This window comes from Microcaecilia unicolor, chromosome 1 (assembly GCF_901765095.1).
Source record: "Microcaecilia unicolor chromosome 1, aMicUni1.1, whole genome shotgun sequence".
Lineage (NCBI taxonomy): Eukaryota > Metazoa > Chordata > Amphibia > Gymnophiona > Siphonopidae > Microcaecilia > Microcaecilia unicolor.
The window spans coordinates 212942987-212963891 of NC_044031.1; the positions used below are offsets into that span (position 1 = coordinate 212942987).

The window sequence follows — 20905 nt, forward strand, 5'->3', positions numbered from 1 at the left end:
CAATAGAGGAAAATTTTATAACGGTGGCAGGGAGAGCACACACACATATATTGTACAGATATTATAAAAGGCCATCAAAAAAACCCAAATACCAGACACTGAACAAAGGTGTTTTTGGACCATTATGACCAACACTCCTCAAGATGTATAGTAAGAGGCGTCATGAATTTTAATCATCAGTCAATACAAATTTAGTGAAAGTTGTTCTTTATGTGCCCCAAATGTCCACCCAAAATTTCTTTTTCTCTTAAGTGAAACCCTCTTCCCCCCCCCAAAAAAAATCACTTATATTCCAGTATAGTGTTTCCAATCAGGTCTCCTGGTATTAATAGTCCATGGCTCTGCCATTAAACCCTCAATCTTCTGGATACCACATACAGCACTAATTGAACAGTTTGCCGGCTTGCTGATACTTATTTCAAACAAACCAGTGCTGTGCATCAGGACAATTTCACTAAAAATGCAGAAAAGCTCCATGTTAGTAATCTTGTGAAGCAAAAATTCAAAGTTATATGCAGACATACCTATTCCGTGGTCCGACATTGCTTTTACTCAGTTGAATCTAAAATTTACAAAATGGCAACCAGTCTTAAATACAAAGTAACCCCCCCCCCATGACATAAATGATTCTTGATGATGTTGGCCAATCATAGGAAGGGAAACATTCCATTCCTTCATTCAAACCCTGTGGACATACTGTGTACAATGTGCATATCCATTGCTGCTCCCAGTGTGCTACTTAATAATCTCGATTGCCTCCTGAAACTTGGAGTTAGCACATAATATGCCATTGGTGATCTGTACCATTCATATTAATGCAGCTGCCCACAGCTTTGGGGAACCTGACAGAGTGTAGTTCTCATGTGTGAAATTGAGCTTCCATTTGACTGCTGCCTATGTTTAAATACCTGATCTATGACAACAACAGACCTTTGGTACATTTTGTTTGGTAATAAAGACTTTTGATTTGGTTTACCTTACCTGCTGTGAAGGCTCCAAGCATTGCCTTGCCCATGCTATCACACTATTGCTGAACAATTTGAGGGCTTTGTGTTGTCTTGAGCTTTGGTCAGGGCTTTGCCCCTTTTTGACGTCACCATCGAGTCGTTTGATTTGGCCACGGCTGTTTTCCCTTCCTTGTCATGGAAGGTTCCCAGTGTCTTCAAGCACTGTGCGCAGTGTGATTGGGACCATCTCTGGCAAAGACATTCATTCTTGGTGTCTTCAGTGTCTGGGGCCAGAACATACCCCTGCCAGTTGTATTCTTTGTGGTGGTGGTGGGGGGAGGCTATAACCTCTGACTGGTGGGTTCTTCAAATTATCCACCTCAGATACACACTTCATTGCCATCAAAGACCTCCAGATTATACTCTGAGAGCATGTTCCTTTAGCTCTCAGCACAGGGAAGAAGAGAGAGGGTTCTATTCCAGGTTTTTCCTTGTCCTAAAGAAAACAGGATGCGTTCCATCCAGACCTGAGGGCCCTGACGATACTCCTGGTCAAAAATTTCAGGATGGTTTCTCCTTTGCACCCTTCTCTCAATGATTGAGGCTTAAGATTAGCTATACTCTCTGTACTTGAAGGATGTGTATACATACAGGAAGTATCTTGGATTTCAGGTGAGAACATGTCGTTTCCAGTATCGCGTGTTACCATTTGGCCTTTCGTCAGCTCCCAGGGTTTTCACCAAGTGTCTAATGGTAGTCTCTAGGCAGACTGGGAGTCCATGTTTTCCCCTACCCAGATGATTGGCTGGTGAAGAGCACATCAAAGGACGGTGCTCAGGAGTCCATGCAGAGAACTATTCAGGTGCTGGAGCTACTAGGGTACGTTTTAAACTACCCCAAGTCCTATCTGCTCCCTGTTCAGTAATTGGAGTTCATTGGAGCCATGCTAGATACACAGCAGGCACAAGCCTTTCTCCCTGTGTCGAGGGCTGACGCTCTAGTTATCTTCGCCACTCGGATTGGAGCCAGCCAGCGGGTCACAGCTAAGCAGATGTTGGAAGTTGTTAGGCCACATGGACTCCACAGTGCATGTTACTTACTTGACATGTCTACACATAAGAATCCCCCAGTGAGCTCTTAACTTCCCAGTGGTGTCGGGCCTCCGGGAACTTAGTGGATGTCATTCAATTAACACCGGAGTTGGTTGAGTCCCTTCTCTGGTGGACAATTCGATCCAATTTGACCATGGCATTTCCATTCCAAATGCTTGGCCCTAGAGGGTGCTGATGATGGGGATCTGATTTTGATGGGCTTCACACCCAGGGTGCTTGATCAATGCAGGAAACGGATCTTCAAATCAACCTCCTGGAGTTACAGGTGATCTGGGACACTTTAAAGGCTTTCAGAGATAGGCTAGTCAATCAAATTGTACTCATTCAAATGGACAATCGGGTTGCAATGTACTGCACCAATAAGCAGGGGGATACTGGATCTTATTCTCTGTGTGAGGAGGCTGCAGGGATGTGGCAGTGGACCTCCAGAATAGGATGGTTCTCGGAACCAAATACTGGCAAATCACACACTGGCCGACAGACTGAGTAGGGTCATGCAACCGCCTGAGTGGTCACTCAGCACGAGTGCTAACCATGAGATCTTCCGGGAGTGGATCTTTTTGCCACGCCATTCAATCACAAGGTCTCTCAGTACTGTTGCAGGGTCTGGATATATGACAGACTAGCATCGGATGTGTTCCTCCTACATTTGGGGAGCGGTCTTAGGTATACATATCCTCTCATCCCTCTCAAATATCATATCAGTCGACTGATATATTTCCATTGTTGGATGTCAAATGATTATATAGCCAGATACCCCAGGAGGGAGGCTCTGGAGACTATGAGATTAGCACTGGAAAAGCGTACTGGGATTCAACATGTTCCTATATTCTTTTTGATGAAATTACAAAGAATTATTTTTGTTTTCGGAGTAATTTTTATGAACAGCGGGAGGGTTTGGCCATGGGGGCATCTTTGGCCCTCTCTGTATTCACACTATTTTTAGCTTCCTTTGAAGAGAAATTCGTTTATCCCTCCTTATGGTTTAAAAATACCATCTGCTGGAGATTTTTGGACAATATATTTTTTTTATGGACTGCTTTTGAGCAAATCCTGAAAGAGTGTCTGTCTTGGATTAACAACTTAACTCACCATCTTCAGTTCACAATAAAAGCTTAATGAGAACACTTTGGATTTCCATGATGTTTGGTTATATAAAAATAGGAAGAACATTGGTACAGCATTATAAGAAAAGAAGTGGCATGCAACACCTTTCCCCATTATAATAGTTTTCACCACTATTGAGTAAAGCATAAGTCAATTTCACAGGATATGGAGAATTTGCTCTACAGATTCAGAATTTGAAAAGCATGCTGTAAATTTATATGGACGTTTTCAAGATTCAGGATATTCTAAATCCATAATCGTACAGGCATCCTATAGGACTAAATTTGCTCCGTGGAAAGCACTTTTGAATTCTTAAATTACTCTAAATTGGTAGCAGTGTTTCCTTATATGCTACATGTGAATTTGGTAATATCCCTTGTTTCAACATTGGGATGTTTTGTCCCTACATAAATGTTTTGCAGACCGTTCTTTGATAGGTTTTTCAACAGCATCCATACAAGCCTGGACAGACTATTTGGAATTAGTTTTACCCTTTATGGGTATGAGCAGAGTAATATCTGTGAAGATATATAGTAGTTTACCTCCAGATTATCCAGAAATTTATCCAGTGAGCTCATGACAACATTGAATAGAATTGGGAACAAAGAGGACCCCTGTGGGACCCCACTTAGCCCTCTATTAATTAGATAGATTTTGATATTATCTAGGATCTGTTTTCTAAAAAAAACCCCTTTAGCCAAGCAAATACTCTTCCAGCTCTACCTATTTTACTTAGCATATTCAACAAGATGGGAATGGTCTATAATATCAAAGACTGCTGAAAGATCAAACTGTAGAACAATAGCCTGTTATCCGGTACTCCATAATTTTCTGATATCATGAGTTAATAATCCAAGCAAAGATTCTGTACAGGGACTCTTTATAAAACCAAATTGTGATGGAAGCAAGATGTTATGGTATTCTAAGTATCTGCCAATTGCGTTACCACTATTGCTTCTAAAATCTTAGTGAATTTTGGCATATTTGCTACAGGCCTATACTGGAAGGGTTTTGTAATAATAGGAAGTGTACTGTATAGCCTAGAAAGTCCCAGACTCAGATTTGATTTATCTAGTTATGAAACCATAATATGAAACTTAATGGAGGAGATATGAGCAAATGCGTTGGGCATAAATATAGTGCACAGAGGGCTGAAGAAAGATTGTTGAATAGTGATGATATTGCCTCCATACTTAGGATATGGTCTAACTTTAGGTCACTATCTGCTACTCGCCATCAGCCACACGCTGGCAGTCAAGCACTTGTCTCTATACTGTGCCTGCTGGTCCTGGACATGATCTGACTCCACTGGTAGGTAGCCTTCCACTTTTGCAGTGCCTCAATCCTGCCAACTGCTGCTCCATGAAGCAAAAATCAACTGACCTATCATAGGCCCTCGCTGAGAGTGCCAGAAGGAGAAGACGATGATCATTCTATAATTCAAGCATGTACCCACATTTATTGCCGCTGACTTGGGACTTTTAGCTGCTCGTTCTTTGTCTTGAGTGAGCAAACAAGGTGAAGTTATGCTTACCTTACAGTATAAGTTTGAGGAGGGAGTGGGGAGCAATGTGGTTATGCTACGATGTGTTTTGCTGGCCCTCTCGCACCCCAAGGAAACCCATCTTAAGGCACAATGAAATCTTAAACACCAGCTCTCCTTGATCATCATCTTGTTGATTTACTCATCTTCTCTGTAATAAATACATTTTACTTTTCTTGAAGTTCCTTATTTGTCTTATATTTGGCTTATTTAGATTACAAGCTCCAATGAGCAGTGATTGACTCTGTGTACCTCTAGGGCAGGGGTTCTCAATACAGTCCTCAGGATATACCCTTCCAGTCAGGATTTTAGGATACCCACAATGAATATGGTTGAGACAGATCTGCATACAATAGAGGTAATGCATGCAAATATAGCTCATGAGTATTCATTTTGGATATCTTGAAAAACCTGACTGGCTATGTGTGTCCTGAGGACTGGGTTGAGAACCCCTGTTTAAGGACGATGTGTTCATTTAGTAGTAGTATGTAGGTTTGCTCCTCTGGGCTACTGACCTCATTAAGGGGCCAGATTTGGACAGCATAAACATAATTAGCAAACATCATGTATATTGCCCTTGCAGTTTTACTCTATTTACCAGTTTATAATGGGCGCATCAGCAGGACCTAATGGGAAAATTTGGACATCTGAAATCTGTTCTGCATCCGTCTCATTCAGTGGCAAAAGTGTCTTCAGTTAAAGATCAGTTAATCTGGCATTGTTCTCCAGGAATACATCCATAAAGTGTGAAGTAACCTTATGATCAGAGTGATGCTAAGGTGATTGTTTTTAGAGGTGACTCCCCATCTATTACTTGACAAGGCTGGAGAGGAGGCCTTGGTAACCTTCATAGTTGTCTTGCTGAGAAAGCAATAGAGAAAATGGGAAAGAAAGCAAAAGACAAAACCTTTACTTGTATTTTATTAATTATTCAACAGAAAATCTGTTTATTTTAACCTAGCAGCATTGATTATCAATGATGCCTTAAGAGCCCTTTTTTGTGCTTGATGTTTTATAGCTTGAATGTGAAATGATAAAGCATTAACTATATCTATTGGGCGCATGTTCATTTTTTTCAGGTGGTCTCTTCCAAATCATGAAAATTATGCCCTCCAACATGCAGATAGTTCAATGTTTTATATCACGGAAAAGGTATGTAATCATTTAAATTGCTATTTTGGATACCTGGATCGCTATTTAATATTTTACTACTGCCTTTAGATGTGATTTTGGAAAAATTCAAAGTTCCATGTTACATAAATGTAGATGATATCACAATGCTGTTTCAAATTTTGGGGGATTGGTCAGCTACCTTATATAACATCACTTCCTGTGTACAAACAATTGAAAATTGGACTGTGAGTAATCAACTAAAATTGAACCTCAAAATTAAATTCCTGTGGTTGGGCCCATCAGACCCTATAGAACTTTCTCAACACTTTTCTATAGGTTTTAATGCTTTCACTGTTCAAAATCTTGGGCATAGATGTAGATTGCACTGCCATTTTCTAATGAAGTAAAGTTTCTTAGCAAGTCTTTTTACATGCTAAAAAGGTTGTGATTTGCAAATATTTTGAGACAGGAAAAATTTAGTCAGGTTGTGCAGGCTTTGATTTTGTCCAGATTGGATTACTGTAATGTTGTTTATATGAGCTGTTCTAAAACTCTAATAAGACGACTTCAGTTGATACAAAATGCAACTGCCAGATTGATATATTCTGCTCAATGATCAGACTCTGTTTCCCCATTGCTTGAGAAGCTACACTGGCTAACTGTGCATGCTAGGGTACAATTCAAACCTTGCACCTTAGTTTTTTTGTATTTTGTATGGTGAGGCCCCATTATATTTAGTTGATTGGGCGACACTTTTTTCTAACGGTGTTCATAATAAGATTAGTAATAAAATGCTACTCTTTTCTATCACCTAAACAGGTTTAAAAATGTATTATAATTAACTCTTCTTTGTATTGTCAAGCTGCTTACGTGTGGAATTCATTACCATTATCAATTCGAGTTATATCAAACTATATAATATTATGCAAGACTCTTAAAACTTACTTATTTGTAAAATATTTTAAAATATAATTATGCAACTATATACTATTTGTCTTTGACTATGTGTTCCGCATAGAACTATTAACGGTCATTGCGGAATAGAAGAATAGTGTAATATAACATAACATTTTGAGAGAAGCTGCAGCACTCTACATGTTTTCGCCAGCATAGATTTATGAACAGGGGATCTCAGGAAACGTACCTTAAGATCATATACAGTAACTTTTCAGAATTATATATCAGAATGTTGGAGACCTGTTCCAAAGGGGTCCCCACTCTTAACTTCGTTATTTAATATCCTAATGTGATTGCAAGGTTTCTAACATAGCATAGAAAGAGACCTAGAACAGCATAGAAAGACATAAAAAGATTGCTGCAAGCTGACAAGTTGCACTAGATTGGAGCTCCCTAAAGCCACCCATCCAGGCTTGCACCCGGTGAGACATCTCCTGGGGTCCCTTGAAACCCACGAGCGGGTGTGCAGAGGAAGAGCAGTACAGAGGTCTGTCGCATGATAGGCTATGGTCTGTGTTGATAAACCCCCGGTAGGCTACGGTGGACATGCGGCAGGGCCCCCACGCGACTTGGCGCCAAAACCGGGAAGGATCTCACTAGTGAGTCAGTCTCATGGGGGAACCCCTTGAAGAACCCCGTGAGCAGGAGCGCTGAGGTTGAGCGGCACAGAGGCCCATTGCTGAGACTGAGCGGTACGGAGGCACGTTGCACGGTAGGTTGCGGTCTATGAATACAAAGCCCCCAGTAGGCTACAGATGCCATGCTGCAGAGCACCAAGCAACTCAACACCAAAGTCGGGCAGGATTGACAACCTGGTGGAGGTGCGGCCATGATATCGAAAATAAAGCACCCTACTTTCAGCTGAGCCACGAACAAGCACTGTAGAAGAGATCTGTAGTAAAATCATTTTATGTCTTGTCTTATTACAACAGTAGATTCAAGATCACTATTTGAAGCTGAGTATTTATTTTATTTATTTATTTATTGCATTTGTATCCCACATTATCCCACCTCTTTGCAGGCTCAATGTGGCTTACAATACATCATGGGTACTGGAAATAGGAGTGCATATACATTAGGTTTACAGAAGATTTGTGTTACATGGTGGTGAATTATATAATGGTGTTAAAGCAAAAGACATTATAAGACAGTGCTAGAAAGCAAAAGACATTATAAGACAGTGTTAGAAGTTCAGAAGATTATACATTTGCATGTTGATCTTTGTGATATATCTTGTCGAAGAGATAGGTTTTTAATAGTTTTCGGAAATTGGTCAGTTCATAGATCGTTTTCAAGTTGCGTGGTAGCGCATTCCAGAGTAAAGAAAAAAACAACCTTTTTATTGTTAGGACAGGCTAACAATATCTGGAACGATAATATATTAAAGGTAATTCAGAATTTCAATTTAAAGCAAATTTGAAGTTGGGATTTTTTTTTTTTTTTATTTCTAGTACTGTTTCTCCAGATTTCTAAATTAATGCACTAGTAAAATTTTTTTGCTAATGAAAAAATTGAGAAGAATCAGAAGTTGTTTAGATGTATTACCATTGAGATTGATAGTAGAGTCTTCTGCTATCTCTGCTTGACCACTGTAATGCCATGTATATTAGCTGTCATAAGTATGTGGTAAAAAAAAAAAATCCCTCCAGACTATACAGAATATGGAAGCTCATCTTTTCAGCAGAAAAATCAAATAGGGTTACTCCTTTACTTGTTCAACTACTTTATCCAGTGGGCCCATATTCAATATTATTCATGGAACTGTTCCTTTATACATGATTTAATAATTCAACATTCTCCAAGGTCAAAAACATTCTGTGAATCTTTGTTATTACAGTTTCCATATCCTAAGGGAATTTGTTCAACTAAATCTTTCTCTTCCGGTTTTGCCTATATAGCTGCCAAAACTTGGAATTCCTTGCTGCCTCAGATCAGGCAACTCGGAGCTTTCCGAAACAATTCATATTTAGTGAAGACATATTTGTTTGAAAAATATTTGTTAGGAAATTAAGGGGTCCTTTTATTAAGGTGTGCTGAAAAATTGCCTGTGGGTTTTGGTCGTGTGCAAATCCATTTTTCACCGTGCCTGTAAAAAATTCCTTTTAAAAAGTTTGCTGAAAATGGATGTGCGACAAAATAAAAATTGGTGCGCATCCATTTTGAGTTTGCGACCTTACCGCCAGCTATTGACTTAGCGGTAAGGTCTCTTGCATTAACTGTGCAGTAATCGCCCATGCACGTCAAATCGGAGTTACTGCCCGATTTTTGCTGCGCATCAGAAAATAAAATATATTTTCTGGCATGCGTAGTGGATGTGCATAAAAAATGAAATTACCACACGGGCCACATGGTAGTCAGGCGGTAACTCCAAATTGGCATGTGTTGGGATTGCGTAAGCACCTATGCGGCTTAGTAAAAGGGCCCCTAAGTTTTCCATCTTTAGTATTGTAGAATTATGATTTTTGTACATTCTAGAATTGAACTTAACAGGTATTGGAATATTTAAGAATCAGATAGATAGGATAATTCTGTTTACATGATAGTTATCAATAATTTCTGATGTTTCTAGAATAGTTCCTAAAACATTAAAACAGGATTGTATTTAGGTTAGGTAGTTCAAAGCAGATTACAGATAAAAAAACAAAACAATTTTACTATTATTCTCAATCCTAGGTGCCTATATCAAGTTAAAAAAAAATAAAATTAAACATCCAGTCTAGCAAAGTATAAGTAATCTAATTAAAGAAAAATTCTTGAAACAATCACGTCTTCAAATCACGTCTGAAATCCTTGTAAGATAATAAACTTCTCAATTAAAAAGGGAGCACAATTCAAGCCACTGGCTGTTACTCTGATATGGTTTCATTTCTAGTAGAGGCCGGCTGAATTACAGTTTCTGATCTGGTACCGAAAATGACCTGAAAATGCCTGAGCATTTTTTGGTCGGACCTGAAAGTCGGGTTCGTGTTTTGGCCGAAAATGCCTGAGCATTTTCAGTCTGAACCAAAAATATGGCCCGCCCCAGCTGCCATTGCTGCCATAAGTCTCCCCCTTCCTCCCCAAGAGAAAACATTTCTCCAGCCTCCCTGGGCCTACCTTCTAAAGGACCTAGTGGTCTAGCGGCTTCTTTGTAGCAGGAGTATTTCACGGTGTCCTGCCCTGTTGCTCCATATTCAAAATGGCAGCTCAGATTGCGGCTGCCATTTTGGAATTGGGAATAGCATAAGCAGGAGCAATTTCATCATGGAGCCACCAGTGGCTGGAGCAATGCAGGTTGCTCCTGCCCTAAAGAAGCCACTAGACTATAGGGGCCTTTAAAAGGTAGTTCCAGGGAGTAGCTATGTAGGGGGGAGGGTGGGTGGAGGTGGTGGGCAGGCTAGTGGGGGGGGGTCTTGGGGGAGGCGAGTACGGGAGTCTCGTTTTCGGTTTTTGGTTTCCATCTGAAACTGACTTGTGGATTTCGGCCACAGATTCGGTTTTGACCGGCCTCTATAGGGGAATATAAGAAATGTTTTAGCCCACCATTGTAAATCCTCAACAGTGGTGCCTTGTTCTGCTTAATCTTGCTGCTTCAGGAGGAAGAGGTCCACAGAACTTTCAACTTTCAATACCATGAACCTAGATGGCCACAGGAGTTAAAAAGACACCAACACTTGTGGTATCCAATCACCTAGCTAGAATAATTTAAAGAGAAAGAGCTTAAAGTATTTTAAAAAATGCATTCCATTCAACATTTCTGTTCAACTCTTTCTCCAAAGTAACTTTTTGATACTCCCTCCTTTCTCTCCATACTGTTTGTTTCCAGGTATTGCCATGGACCTCTGATTATGTTATGCTGACCTTTTTTTTAAACATATTTGTGTTTATTTTTGGGGGGTTTCTGTTTGCTTTAGTGTTCACTTTTGTATTATTTGTATGACAAAAACTTTAATAAAACATATAAAACTAAAAAAAAGAAATCTGATCAATAACTAAACCAAGTGGATTTCATTTTTTTAAACAAAATTTTATTTTATTTTAACACAAACCAATGTATACTCTTCAAGGACTGTAGCCTTTTAAGTGCATGTGAGCTGAACAAATTAGATCTACCTCTTTTGGCAATGCTATCCAGTGTCCTACTTAAACAACTGCTCTGTTGTGCAATTCATGTTTCAAATTTTTTGTTTTCACTTGTCTCCTCAAGGTGACTTGCCCAGCTATTTGATAATGTGCTTGCTAAATACATTTTCAATTACTTAAATTCAGGTATATGGAAGATATGGATACCATGTTCAATCCCTATTTACAATTAACTTTCTAGTTTATTTTAATCATATATATTTGCACCTGTTTGGATGATTAGATCATCTATTTTGATACCACTAGCACCAATGTTTTTTGTACACAATGTACATTTTGGCAGTGATCTAAATCTAGATATTTGTGTAGCCAATTTTTGGCTACTGCCCCACAGACACTGTGCTGTTGAATCAAAGTTTGTTTGTTTTTTCACTTTTCATGTGGCGAGGCAAAAGATAGTGCAGGTCCTTTCTGCTCATTCAGACAAATATTGACATTTTGTTAAATCACTATGCTCATGTACCTTATCTGTGTTATTTAATATCCTCTGGGTCATCTAGAGAGTTAGGATTATATCAAGTGATTGAATATATAGTCGTGCTTGAGGCAGCCTTGTCAAATTTAATCATCCTTGGAGATTTTAAATAACAGGTTGATCAATTTCAGTCATCCCTTCCTGTTGCTGAGTTCCTCTGCCATTCTGCACCCTTAAGTTCACTCATGTAGTTTAAGTCTACACAAAACAAAGGCCATATTTCCAACTTAATATAAAGTTTTTGTTTTTTCTACTTGTCTGACCTGACCATTACATTTGTTCCATGGTCAGATCATCTGATAAATACAGTCAAGTTCATGGATATTCTTAGAACTCAAGCCTCTTTTACAAGGGTGGATCCTTTCAATTTTTGACATGCTTGGTTATTTTCTTCTATTAACTGCTCAGGCACTCCCTTCAAGAAGCCAACTTAGATATACTGGCGAGTGTTAACTCTCTAGAACAGCTGACAGGTAAACCTTTGAGGTGGCATTGTGTACCCTGGTTTTGCAGGGATTTCAGAGGCCAGAAAAGAGAACTGAGAAAAAGGAAAAGATGAGCATAAATGTAATACGAGTCATTTAGATATCAGCAATAAATACACTGCAGTAACAACTAATACTCAAAACCACTCGGCTCAAGGAGAAGTTTGCTGAACCAATAATAATAACCTTATCCATTAATGGTTCCTGAAATTCAATTAAAAAAATGAAACATCAAATCTCCTTATAGGGGAATATAACAATTTTTTTTACCCACTATCACGTTAGGAGTCTTATTACTATCATTGGTTTCCAGGGTTAAAAGCTCCTAACATCAGAGAAAAAAACACTGGCTCCAAAAAAATCTTCCTATATGTCTCTCTACAGGAATCCAAAAGAGAATAAGTTTTATTATAACATGAAAAGGTTCTACTAAAAAAAAAAAAACTCACAAAGTGGCTAAGCATGAATGCCAAAAATATAACAAATTGGAACTTTTCTCTTTAGTAGAAAGTCACGATGCTTTTGGGTCACTAAAAATGACCCCAACTTACAAACCTTCCACAGCCACTAGAACCATCTGTCTTCTCAGGAACACGCTGTGTCAACCGGTGTGCAGAAAACAAGCAGTGCACTGCACTGCTCTCCACCATTGTAAATCCTCCACAAGGAGGAAGCAGATCCTCAGAACTTTATACACCATGAACCAAGATGGCCGCAGGAGTTAAAAAGATGCCAACACTTGTGGTACCCAATCAGCTAGCTGGAATAATTTAAAGTGAAAGAGCTTAGTATTCAAAAAATGCATTCCGTTCAACATTTCTGTTCAAACCTTTTGGTTCCATAGTATTTAAATCAAAAAGCCACTGTTGCTCCCTTCGCCAAAGTAACTTTTTGATATCCCCCCCTTGCCCTTAGACATCTGATCGATGACTGTGCATTTCATGTGGTCAAACACATAACCAAAGCATTGACAATGCTTAACCATAGGAGCCTCAATCTACTGACACAGTGTCTATGTTCTATGACCCTCATCGTAAATTTGCGTGATGTGCACCCAACATATAAAAGATCAAATGGACATTTAAATAAATAAATGATATTCTCAGATTGAGTTGTGCCTTTCCTATATAAAATGGCATTCTGTTCTTTAGATTTTATGTATAACCTTATATTTTATTTGTAAATCGCTTTAGTCTCCAAAGAGTAAAGGCGATATGTTTATATCAAGTTTTAATAAACATAATGGACATTGGCATATACCAAATGCTGCGTGTCCTATTTTATACCTAGGGGCCACATGGTACTTAGTACGTGCTAATCTTTAGTACAAGGGCCCCTAAGTTTTTGTATATGAGGCAATGGAGGGTTAAGTGATCTGCCCAAGATCACAAGGAGCAGCAGCTGGATTTGAACTGAACTTCCCTGGTTCTCAGCTTGCTGCTTTAACAATGGCATTGGGCTACTCTTCCACAGCCCACTATTTTGACCAATAGACTATTCCTCTATTACACTAATTTTAACATTTGAAGAGGGTAATTTAGGATTGGAGGAGTAGCTTAGTAGTTAGAGCATTGGGCTGACAGTGAGGGAAACCATGTTCAAATCCTGCTGCTGCTACTTGTGATCTTGGGCAAGCCACTTAATCCTCTGTTGCCTTAGGTATAAATTTAGATAGTAAGCTCCCCAGAACAGAGAAATACCTCCTGTACTTGAATGTAACTCACTTTGAGCTACTACTGAAAAAAGATGCGAGCTAAATCCAAATAATAGTTAATATATTTGTTAACATTTTCAGCATTTAATATTGCTGGGAGAAGTTATTGGATTTTATTGATGGGGTGGAAATGTATCTTCAGTGTATTCAATTGTTTACAAGGTGATATTTATTTGTAGTTTATGTAACTTGGTAAGCCTTTATGTTGTAATGAAAGATGGTATATAAAGAGGCTCATTTTTAAAGCACATACTTACAAAGTTACATAGGTTACTATCCAGCTTATTTTCGAAACAGAAAGACGCCCATATTTCGACCCAAATCGGGAGATGGGCGCCTTTCTCCGATGGGCGCCCAAATCGGTATAACCTAAAGCCGATTTTGGGTGCCTCCAACTGCAGTCTGTTGTGGGAACGAAAAAGTTGACGGGGGCGTGTTGGAGGCATGGTGAAGGCGGTTGGGGCGTGTTTATCAGCCAAGGAGAGATGGGCATGCTCAGCCGATAATGGAAAAAAGAAGGGCGGCAGAAGCGAGAATTTGGCCCGCTTTTTTTGGACCCTTTTTTCATGAACAAGTCCCCAAAAAGTGCTCCAACTGCCCAGATGACCATCGGAGGGAATTGGGGATGGCCTCCCCTGACTCCCCCAGTGGTCACTAACCCCCTCCCACCAAAAAAAAAAGAACTTTAAAAACATTTTTTTGCCAGCCTGTATGCCAGCCTCAAATGTCATACCCAGCTCCATCACAGCAGTATGCAGGTCCCTGGAGCAGTTGTTAGTATGTGCAGTGGACTTCAGGCAGGCAGACCCAGGACCATTCCCCCCCTACCTGTTACACTTGTCCTGGTAAATGGGGGCCCTCCAAACCGCCCCCAAAACCCACTGTACCCACATCGAGGTGCCCCCCTTCAGCCATAACTGCTATGGTAATGGGGGGGGATTTGGTGGGCTCAGCACCCAAGGTAAGGGAGCTATGGACTTGGGAGGTATTTTAATTTTTAAAAATTTTTTTCAAGTGCCCCCTAGGGTGCCCGGTTGGTGTCCTGGCATGTGAGGGGGACCAGTGCACTACGAATCCTGGCCCCTCCCACAACCAAATGCCTTGGAGTTGTTCGTTTTTGAGCTGGGCACCTTCGGTTTCCATTATCGCTGAAAACCGATTCCGCCCAGCTCAAATCCGCCCAAATCCGATGCATTTGCCCGGCACCAACCGTATTATCAAAACAAAAGATGATGCCCATCTTTTTCGAAAATACGGTCTGTCCCACCCCTTCGCGTATCTGTCCTCAGAGATAGGCGCCCATGGAGATGGGCGTTCGATTATGCCCCTCTATGTAACTTTGTAAGTCTATGTGCTTTGAAAATGAGCACCAAAATATATTAAATAAGAGTTGAGAGTTTATATTTTGGTGCAGAGGAGAAGAGGGGGTAGGGGGTATGGGAGTGGGAGTAGGGGATGTGATACACATTAAACCTCTCAACTATATAAAAACTGCATAAGTACATGCCATAATAGCTTGGAAAAGTTTTGTTTGAAGAAAAACATTCAGCAGTCTCGTCGGTAAACATTGTTGACACTTAAATGAGGTAATAAAATACAGAGCAATCACGAGACACAATTATTGGAGTTTAATATGGAAGTTTATGGGTTAAGATAGAATTATCTGTTATCAAACTTTTATTGTATAACAAAGAATTGCAAATAATGCATCTTCATTCATAACAATAGTTAAAACATAAAAAGTAAATATAGAATAGGGTCTGGGGGGAGGGAGGGATAAATGTTGTATTTCAAAAGGGGATGGCTGTACACAATGTTGCATGGTTGAAGTGCTGTTCCACTGAGTTTTGTATAATTATTTTGAGAATGTTATGTTTAGGTGGTTTGGTACTTTTGGAGATGTCATTAATAAAAACGGTTGAAAATGACAAGTAGAGGGGAAAGAGGGAGGGTTAGGGGGGTTGGGAGAAACTGTCAAAAAGATTGATGATGGACTTTATCATTGTATTTCTATTTTGAAAGTTTGCTGGTGGCATTTAAGTTTCTGCCAGATATTGGATGTAGTTATCTTTGTCATCAATAAAAATGTTGAAATATAAAAACTGCATAAGTAGTAAACCTTTTTCCAAGGAAAACATGATCTAGAACAAGGTCACTCTGTAAGACTCCAGGAACGTAGACTTAGGATCATGTTTAAAAAAATTTATTTGCAGAAAAAGGTGGTAGATAGTATATGAAATAGCTTGGGAGACACAAATTAACAGCATTCAAGAAAGCATGGACTAAGTACAGAGAATCCCTAGTAGTAAAGAAGTGAGGAAGAAACAGTTCTATGGGGTCTATAGTAGAGAAGTTTGTCCCAGTCCCATTCCTGCAGGCCCTTTCTCCATCCCCGCAGGTTCTGTCCCCGTCCCTGCTCCATTCCCATGGGCTGTGTCCTCATTTGCAGAAGCCTCAAACAATTATGATTTTAATTTAAATCTTTTTATTAAAGTATAAAAAGGAACAATATACTGTGCAACTATTGTGTATAAATTACAAATAGAAAACATTAATAACAGTGAGCAGCTATAATAACCCTCCTCACCACCACCCTCTACCCTTCCAACCCCAACAATAGCTGATTTCTACTACCCCAAGGAATCTTAAGCCACCCTGTTAAAATATCCAGGCTTACAAAATACAACTCGTTCTGTATGCCCTAGAGGGGAGAAATATGCCCTATGTAGCACTGTTATGATTTTTTAAATCTGTGGATGAATAAGAAGTCATCAACAATCTCGGGATTCAGTCTAGCTCTCTTGTCTTCCACAGTTCCTCCTGTATTAGAAGATGTCTTCTTAGAAGATGTGCTAGTAGCAGGATGTACAGGATCCCACATGCAAATTTTACTAGTTTTGGCCAGCATGTTTGCTTGTTTTTCCAAAAATCTAAATATTATTGTGTGCATCACTCAAACATAAATAACAGTCCAGTTCATTAACAGGCTTCAAAGTAGAAAATGACACAGGGACAAAGTTTGTCCCCATCCTCGTGTGATCTGTCCCCGTCCCCATCCCCGTAGTTACTGAGGGTCCCCGTCCCCATGTCATTCTCTAGTCTATGGCATTGCACCAGAAATGAAATTAAGCAGACTAGATGGGATTTTGTTTGTCCTTATCTGTGATGGTGTTTTTGTGGAATGGGTTGGCCTTGTTAGAGATTAAATTTAGGTAACCTTTCTGAGAAATGCCTTAAATTGATATCTCTTAATGATTCTATAATGTATAAGGCACACAGTTTCTCCTCTTAGCTGTATAAACAACATTTAGAGCAAACCTTCCTTAATTCCTGCTGCTTTTCTTTGTAGGAGATAATTAAGAGAAATAAATCAGAACAGAAGATTGGTAGGCACTAATAGAAGCAAAATTGCTAGGTATGCTATGCAGTCAAACTAAAATTGTGTGTATTGCAAAAACCATGACCTCAAGATATGTTTGCAGAAATGCCTAGTCATAGAGAAAAACCATGGAGGAAATGCTTGCTAAACAGGTACTGGGTTTGCAGTTTCTATTCTGAACAAGGCAGATGGAATCTATGTTTTAATGTGCATTATTAATAACTAGTGAAAAAAAAAAAAAAAGCCCGTTTCTCATTGAAATGAAACGGGCGCTAGCAAGGTAATCACCTTATCCCAGAGAGTATGAAAGACTGTGTGTGAGTGAGAGACACAACTAAAGAGGTGGGGTGGGGGTGTATTATGTGTGTGAGAGAGAGAGAGAATCAGAGTGTTGACAGACTGAGTGTGTGTCAGAGAGTGGAATACAGAGATATAAATTGTGTGTGTGTATGACTGAGAGACAGAGTCAATGGAGGGGAAGGGGGGGTGTAGTGTCTGTGACAGAGAGAGAGAGAGAGTGTGATTGTCCTTCCATCCCCGCCATAAAGTTCCATACCTGGAAGTAGAGTCTGCAAACCCAGGCAATCTGTCTGTTGTGGATGACACTGTCAGTGCGGTCACCTGTGACGTACTTTTCCTTCTGCGTTCCGTGTTTGGCAGGACCCTGCTTGCTATCTTTGTGTGTGTTGTTGTAAAACAAATGAAGTGGACAGTATGAGTATTTTCCTTGTTAGAGTTTGTGTATTAAGGGGTGTGTGTGTGAGTGAGAGAGAGAGAGAGAGAGAGAGAGATGCTGTCTCTCCATGGCAGAATGTGTGTATGTTGGTGTGGGGGGTGGGGAGTTTGGTTGTGAGTGTGAGTATGAGTGACAGATGCTGATTCTCCATGGTAGATGTTGTGTATTTATTTGGGGGGGCTGTGTGTGGGTGTGAGTGTGGGTGTGAGTGAGAGACAGAGATCTAGATGCACCATGGCAGAGTTTGTGTTTGATGTTGTGTGGGTGGTTGGGGGGAGTGTGTGTGTGTCCGAGTGAGAGAGAGAGAGATGTTGATTTTCCATTTTAGAGTTTGTGTATTAAGGGGGGTGGGGGTGGGAGGGGAATGTGTGGGTGTGAGTGAGAGAGAGTGATGCTGTTTCTCCATGGCACAGTGTGTGTATGATGGTGTGTGTGTGTGTGTGTGAAGGAATGTTGTTCATTGGAGAGTTAGTGTATGATGTGGTGGTGGTGGGGGGGGGGGGGGGTGAGGGTGGCAGAGTTTCTATATGTTGTTGGGGGTGGGGGGGGGGGGAGAGTGTAGCGACGTTTGTGTGTGAGTGTTTGGAGGGGTGAAAATTGCCTTTCTTCCCATTAACTTCCCTTTCCTTAGCCCTGTACCAGAAGGAGGGGAGGGTGCCTTGGTTTGTGATTTGGTTGGGAGTGTGGGAGTTGTAGGAGCAATCTGCGGTGCCATTTAGTTTTTTTAGTGAGGGTGGTCCGTGGGACTGGTAGGGAGGTTGTTTGCGGTTCCGGTGACGTTGGGAGAGGGGGTAGTTATGTGTGGGATGGCGTTTGTGAGGGAGTCTGCGAGTGGCGGACTTGTCGCGTGACGGGGTGAGGGAGGTCTCCGAGTGCGGGGCACTGGTACCGTAATCAGGCGGGCTCGTTGTAGGCAGTATTTCTGCATAATCAGGTGGGCTCGATGCAAGCAGTTTTTGTTCTAATCAGAAGATGGAGGGATCCGTTGCAGGCAGTTCTTCTTCAAATCAGAAGATGGAGGTCTCCGAGAGGGGGGCAGTGACAGTGTAATTAGAGAGTGGGACATTTTGATCGATCACAGGAAAAGATGTGGGTTGGCTGGAGGACTGGAGCAGGAGTGACGTAGTGTGCGGGGGGCGGGGCTGAGGGCGGCTGTATGATCAGAAGATGGAGGTCTTCGTTGCAGGCAGTTCTTCTTCAAATCAGAAGATGAAGGTTTTTAGAAGATGCGGGTTGACTGGAGCGGGAGTGAGAGGGGTGCTGTGAGTGGCTGTAGTAGGATCTGTAGCGAGTGACATATTGTGCGAGGGGCGGGTCTGAGGGCGGCTGTACTGGAGCGGGAGTGACGTAGTGTGCGGGGGGGGTGGGGGGGGCTGAGGGCTGCTGTATGATCAGAAGATGGAGGTCTCCATTGCAGGCAGTTGATGTTCAAATCAGAAGATGGAGGTTTTTAGAAGATGTGGGCTGGCTGGAGCGGGAGAGAAAGGGGTGCTGTGAGTGGCTGTAGTAGGATCCATAGCGAGTGACATATCGTGCGAGGGGCGGGGCTGTGGTTGGCTGTATGAGTGGTGCTGAGTGAGGTTTGAACACTACTACTACTACTATTCTAGTGCTTCGGCTTTAGGGCTTCAGTGGAATGGAGTGAGCTTCAGAACGTTGGAGTTGTGAATTATGTGGGAGGTGGGTGGGGCTATGAGTGGTGCTGAGACCCTACGAACTCTACGGTGGGGGGGGGGCTTCAGGGGCAGGCTTCAGGGCTTCAGTGGCACGGAGTGAGCTTCAGAACGTTGGAGGTGGGAATAGATGAGTAGTAATATGCTAGTTCTTTTGTTTCCCTCAGAAACATACTTTGTTGTTTTTTTGCATGTGGTTTAGTAAAAATTAAATTTCTGGAATTAATGGCAGTCACATGGTATGAGGTGAGTTTTGGTCAGCACAAGTGATGATTTATTATCATTTTACCAATTAAAAAAATACAAGAAAATAAGAAACAATCATACCAGATCAAGTCCATATCACGTAAATAGCAGCGAAGAAAGAAAATTAGTCATCTCAGATAAAAAAAAGAAAAAAAAAATGAGAGCTAGTACAATCAAATCTCCATTCACACCAACTAATCCATATCAGATTCTGTCTACTTCTCTGCTTAAGAAAATCTTCCCATGGTAAATCATCAAAGAACACATACCTATTTCTTTGTAAGGAAATAATACATTTACATAGAAAATAAACTAAGGGATCCTTTTACTAAGGTGCACTAATAGATTTAGTGCACGTAAAATAAGACACCCATAGGAATATAATGAGCATTTATCATTTAGCATACGCTAATCATTAGTGCATGCTAAATCCATTAGCACACCTTAGTAAAAGAATCCATAAGAAAATAGCACTCAGGGCCAAAACCCTATCTTTTAATTGTAGTAAAAGAGCATCATTTTACCTGAGAGACGCTGCAAACATGAGGGAAAATTTGAATTTTCTGACCACAAAATAATTGATTTTTGAGAAAAATACAATTTCAAAATCTTTGTTCTATTCAACTCACTCAGGAAATGTAACCAAGAGGGTAACCCTACTAGGGATATTATCCAAAGATGACTCCAAAAAGTCTTATCAGGACTTCATTCAGCTGTCAATTCATGGAGTCTATCCTCTGGTCAGCCACCTTCCATTTCTTCACAGGCAAACACTACAAACAGGAAACAGCTATATTGGAATTCTTAGGTAATTTCATAATTTCAGTGAATTATTTCTTGAGTAGTTATCCAGGAGATAGTAAATGATTTTAGGAGAATTAAAGAAATGTAAATTCATATTCCTCAACACACGTTACCATCTCTGGGGAAAGGTGACAAGTCTCAGATCCAAAATGTTGAGATGGCAAGTTTTCATGACATGGGGTCTATAAGCAGTATTAAAGTTACATATTTGAACTTATAACTTTTATTTTTTTCATTTAAAAGGATGGGGTTTGGACTATTATATTACAAAGGTTTGTTTGAAAAGTATTAATCCGCAAACAAACCTTTTCTGGAGGTGCGAAGGAGGTAGAACGAGAGGACATGAAATGAGATTGAAGGGGGGCAGGCTCAAGAAAAATGTCAGGAAGTATTTTTTCACGGAGAGAGTAGTGGATGCTTGGAATGCCCTCCCGCGGCAGGTGGTGGAAATGAAAACGGTAACAGAATTCAAACACGCTTGGGACAAACATA

At 40.5% G+C, this 20905-nt stretch overlaps 1 protein-coding gene and 1 long non-coding RNA gene across 3 annotated transcripts in view; one reads left to right on the forward strand and one right to left on the reverse strand.

Moving 5' to 3' along the window:
• The window catches only part of ELMO1 (engulfment and cell motility 1), a 683834-nt gene that overhangs the window by 161398 nt on the left and 501531 nt on the right, over nucleotides 1–20905 (forward strand). For both annotated transcript variants that reach the window (XM_030204026.1, XM_030204017.1), the window contains exon 5: nucleotides 5789–5861. In XM_030204026.1, the coding sequence (XP_030059886.1) occupies nucleotides 5789–5861 (73 nt within the window). The remainder of the gene's footprint in view (nucleotides 1–5788; nucleotides 5862–20905) is intronic.
• On the reverse strand, nucleotides 1417–12202 carry LOC115470691. The gene is made up of 3 exons (XR_003942228.1): nucleotides 12192–12202; nucleotides 4387–4392; nucleotides 1417–1492 (listed from the first exon to the last, which is right to left on the reverse strand). It is a non-coding gene; the product is annotated as an uncharacterized LOC115470691 (long non-coding RNA).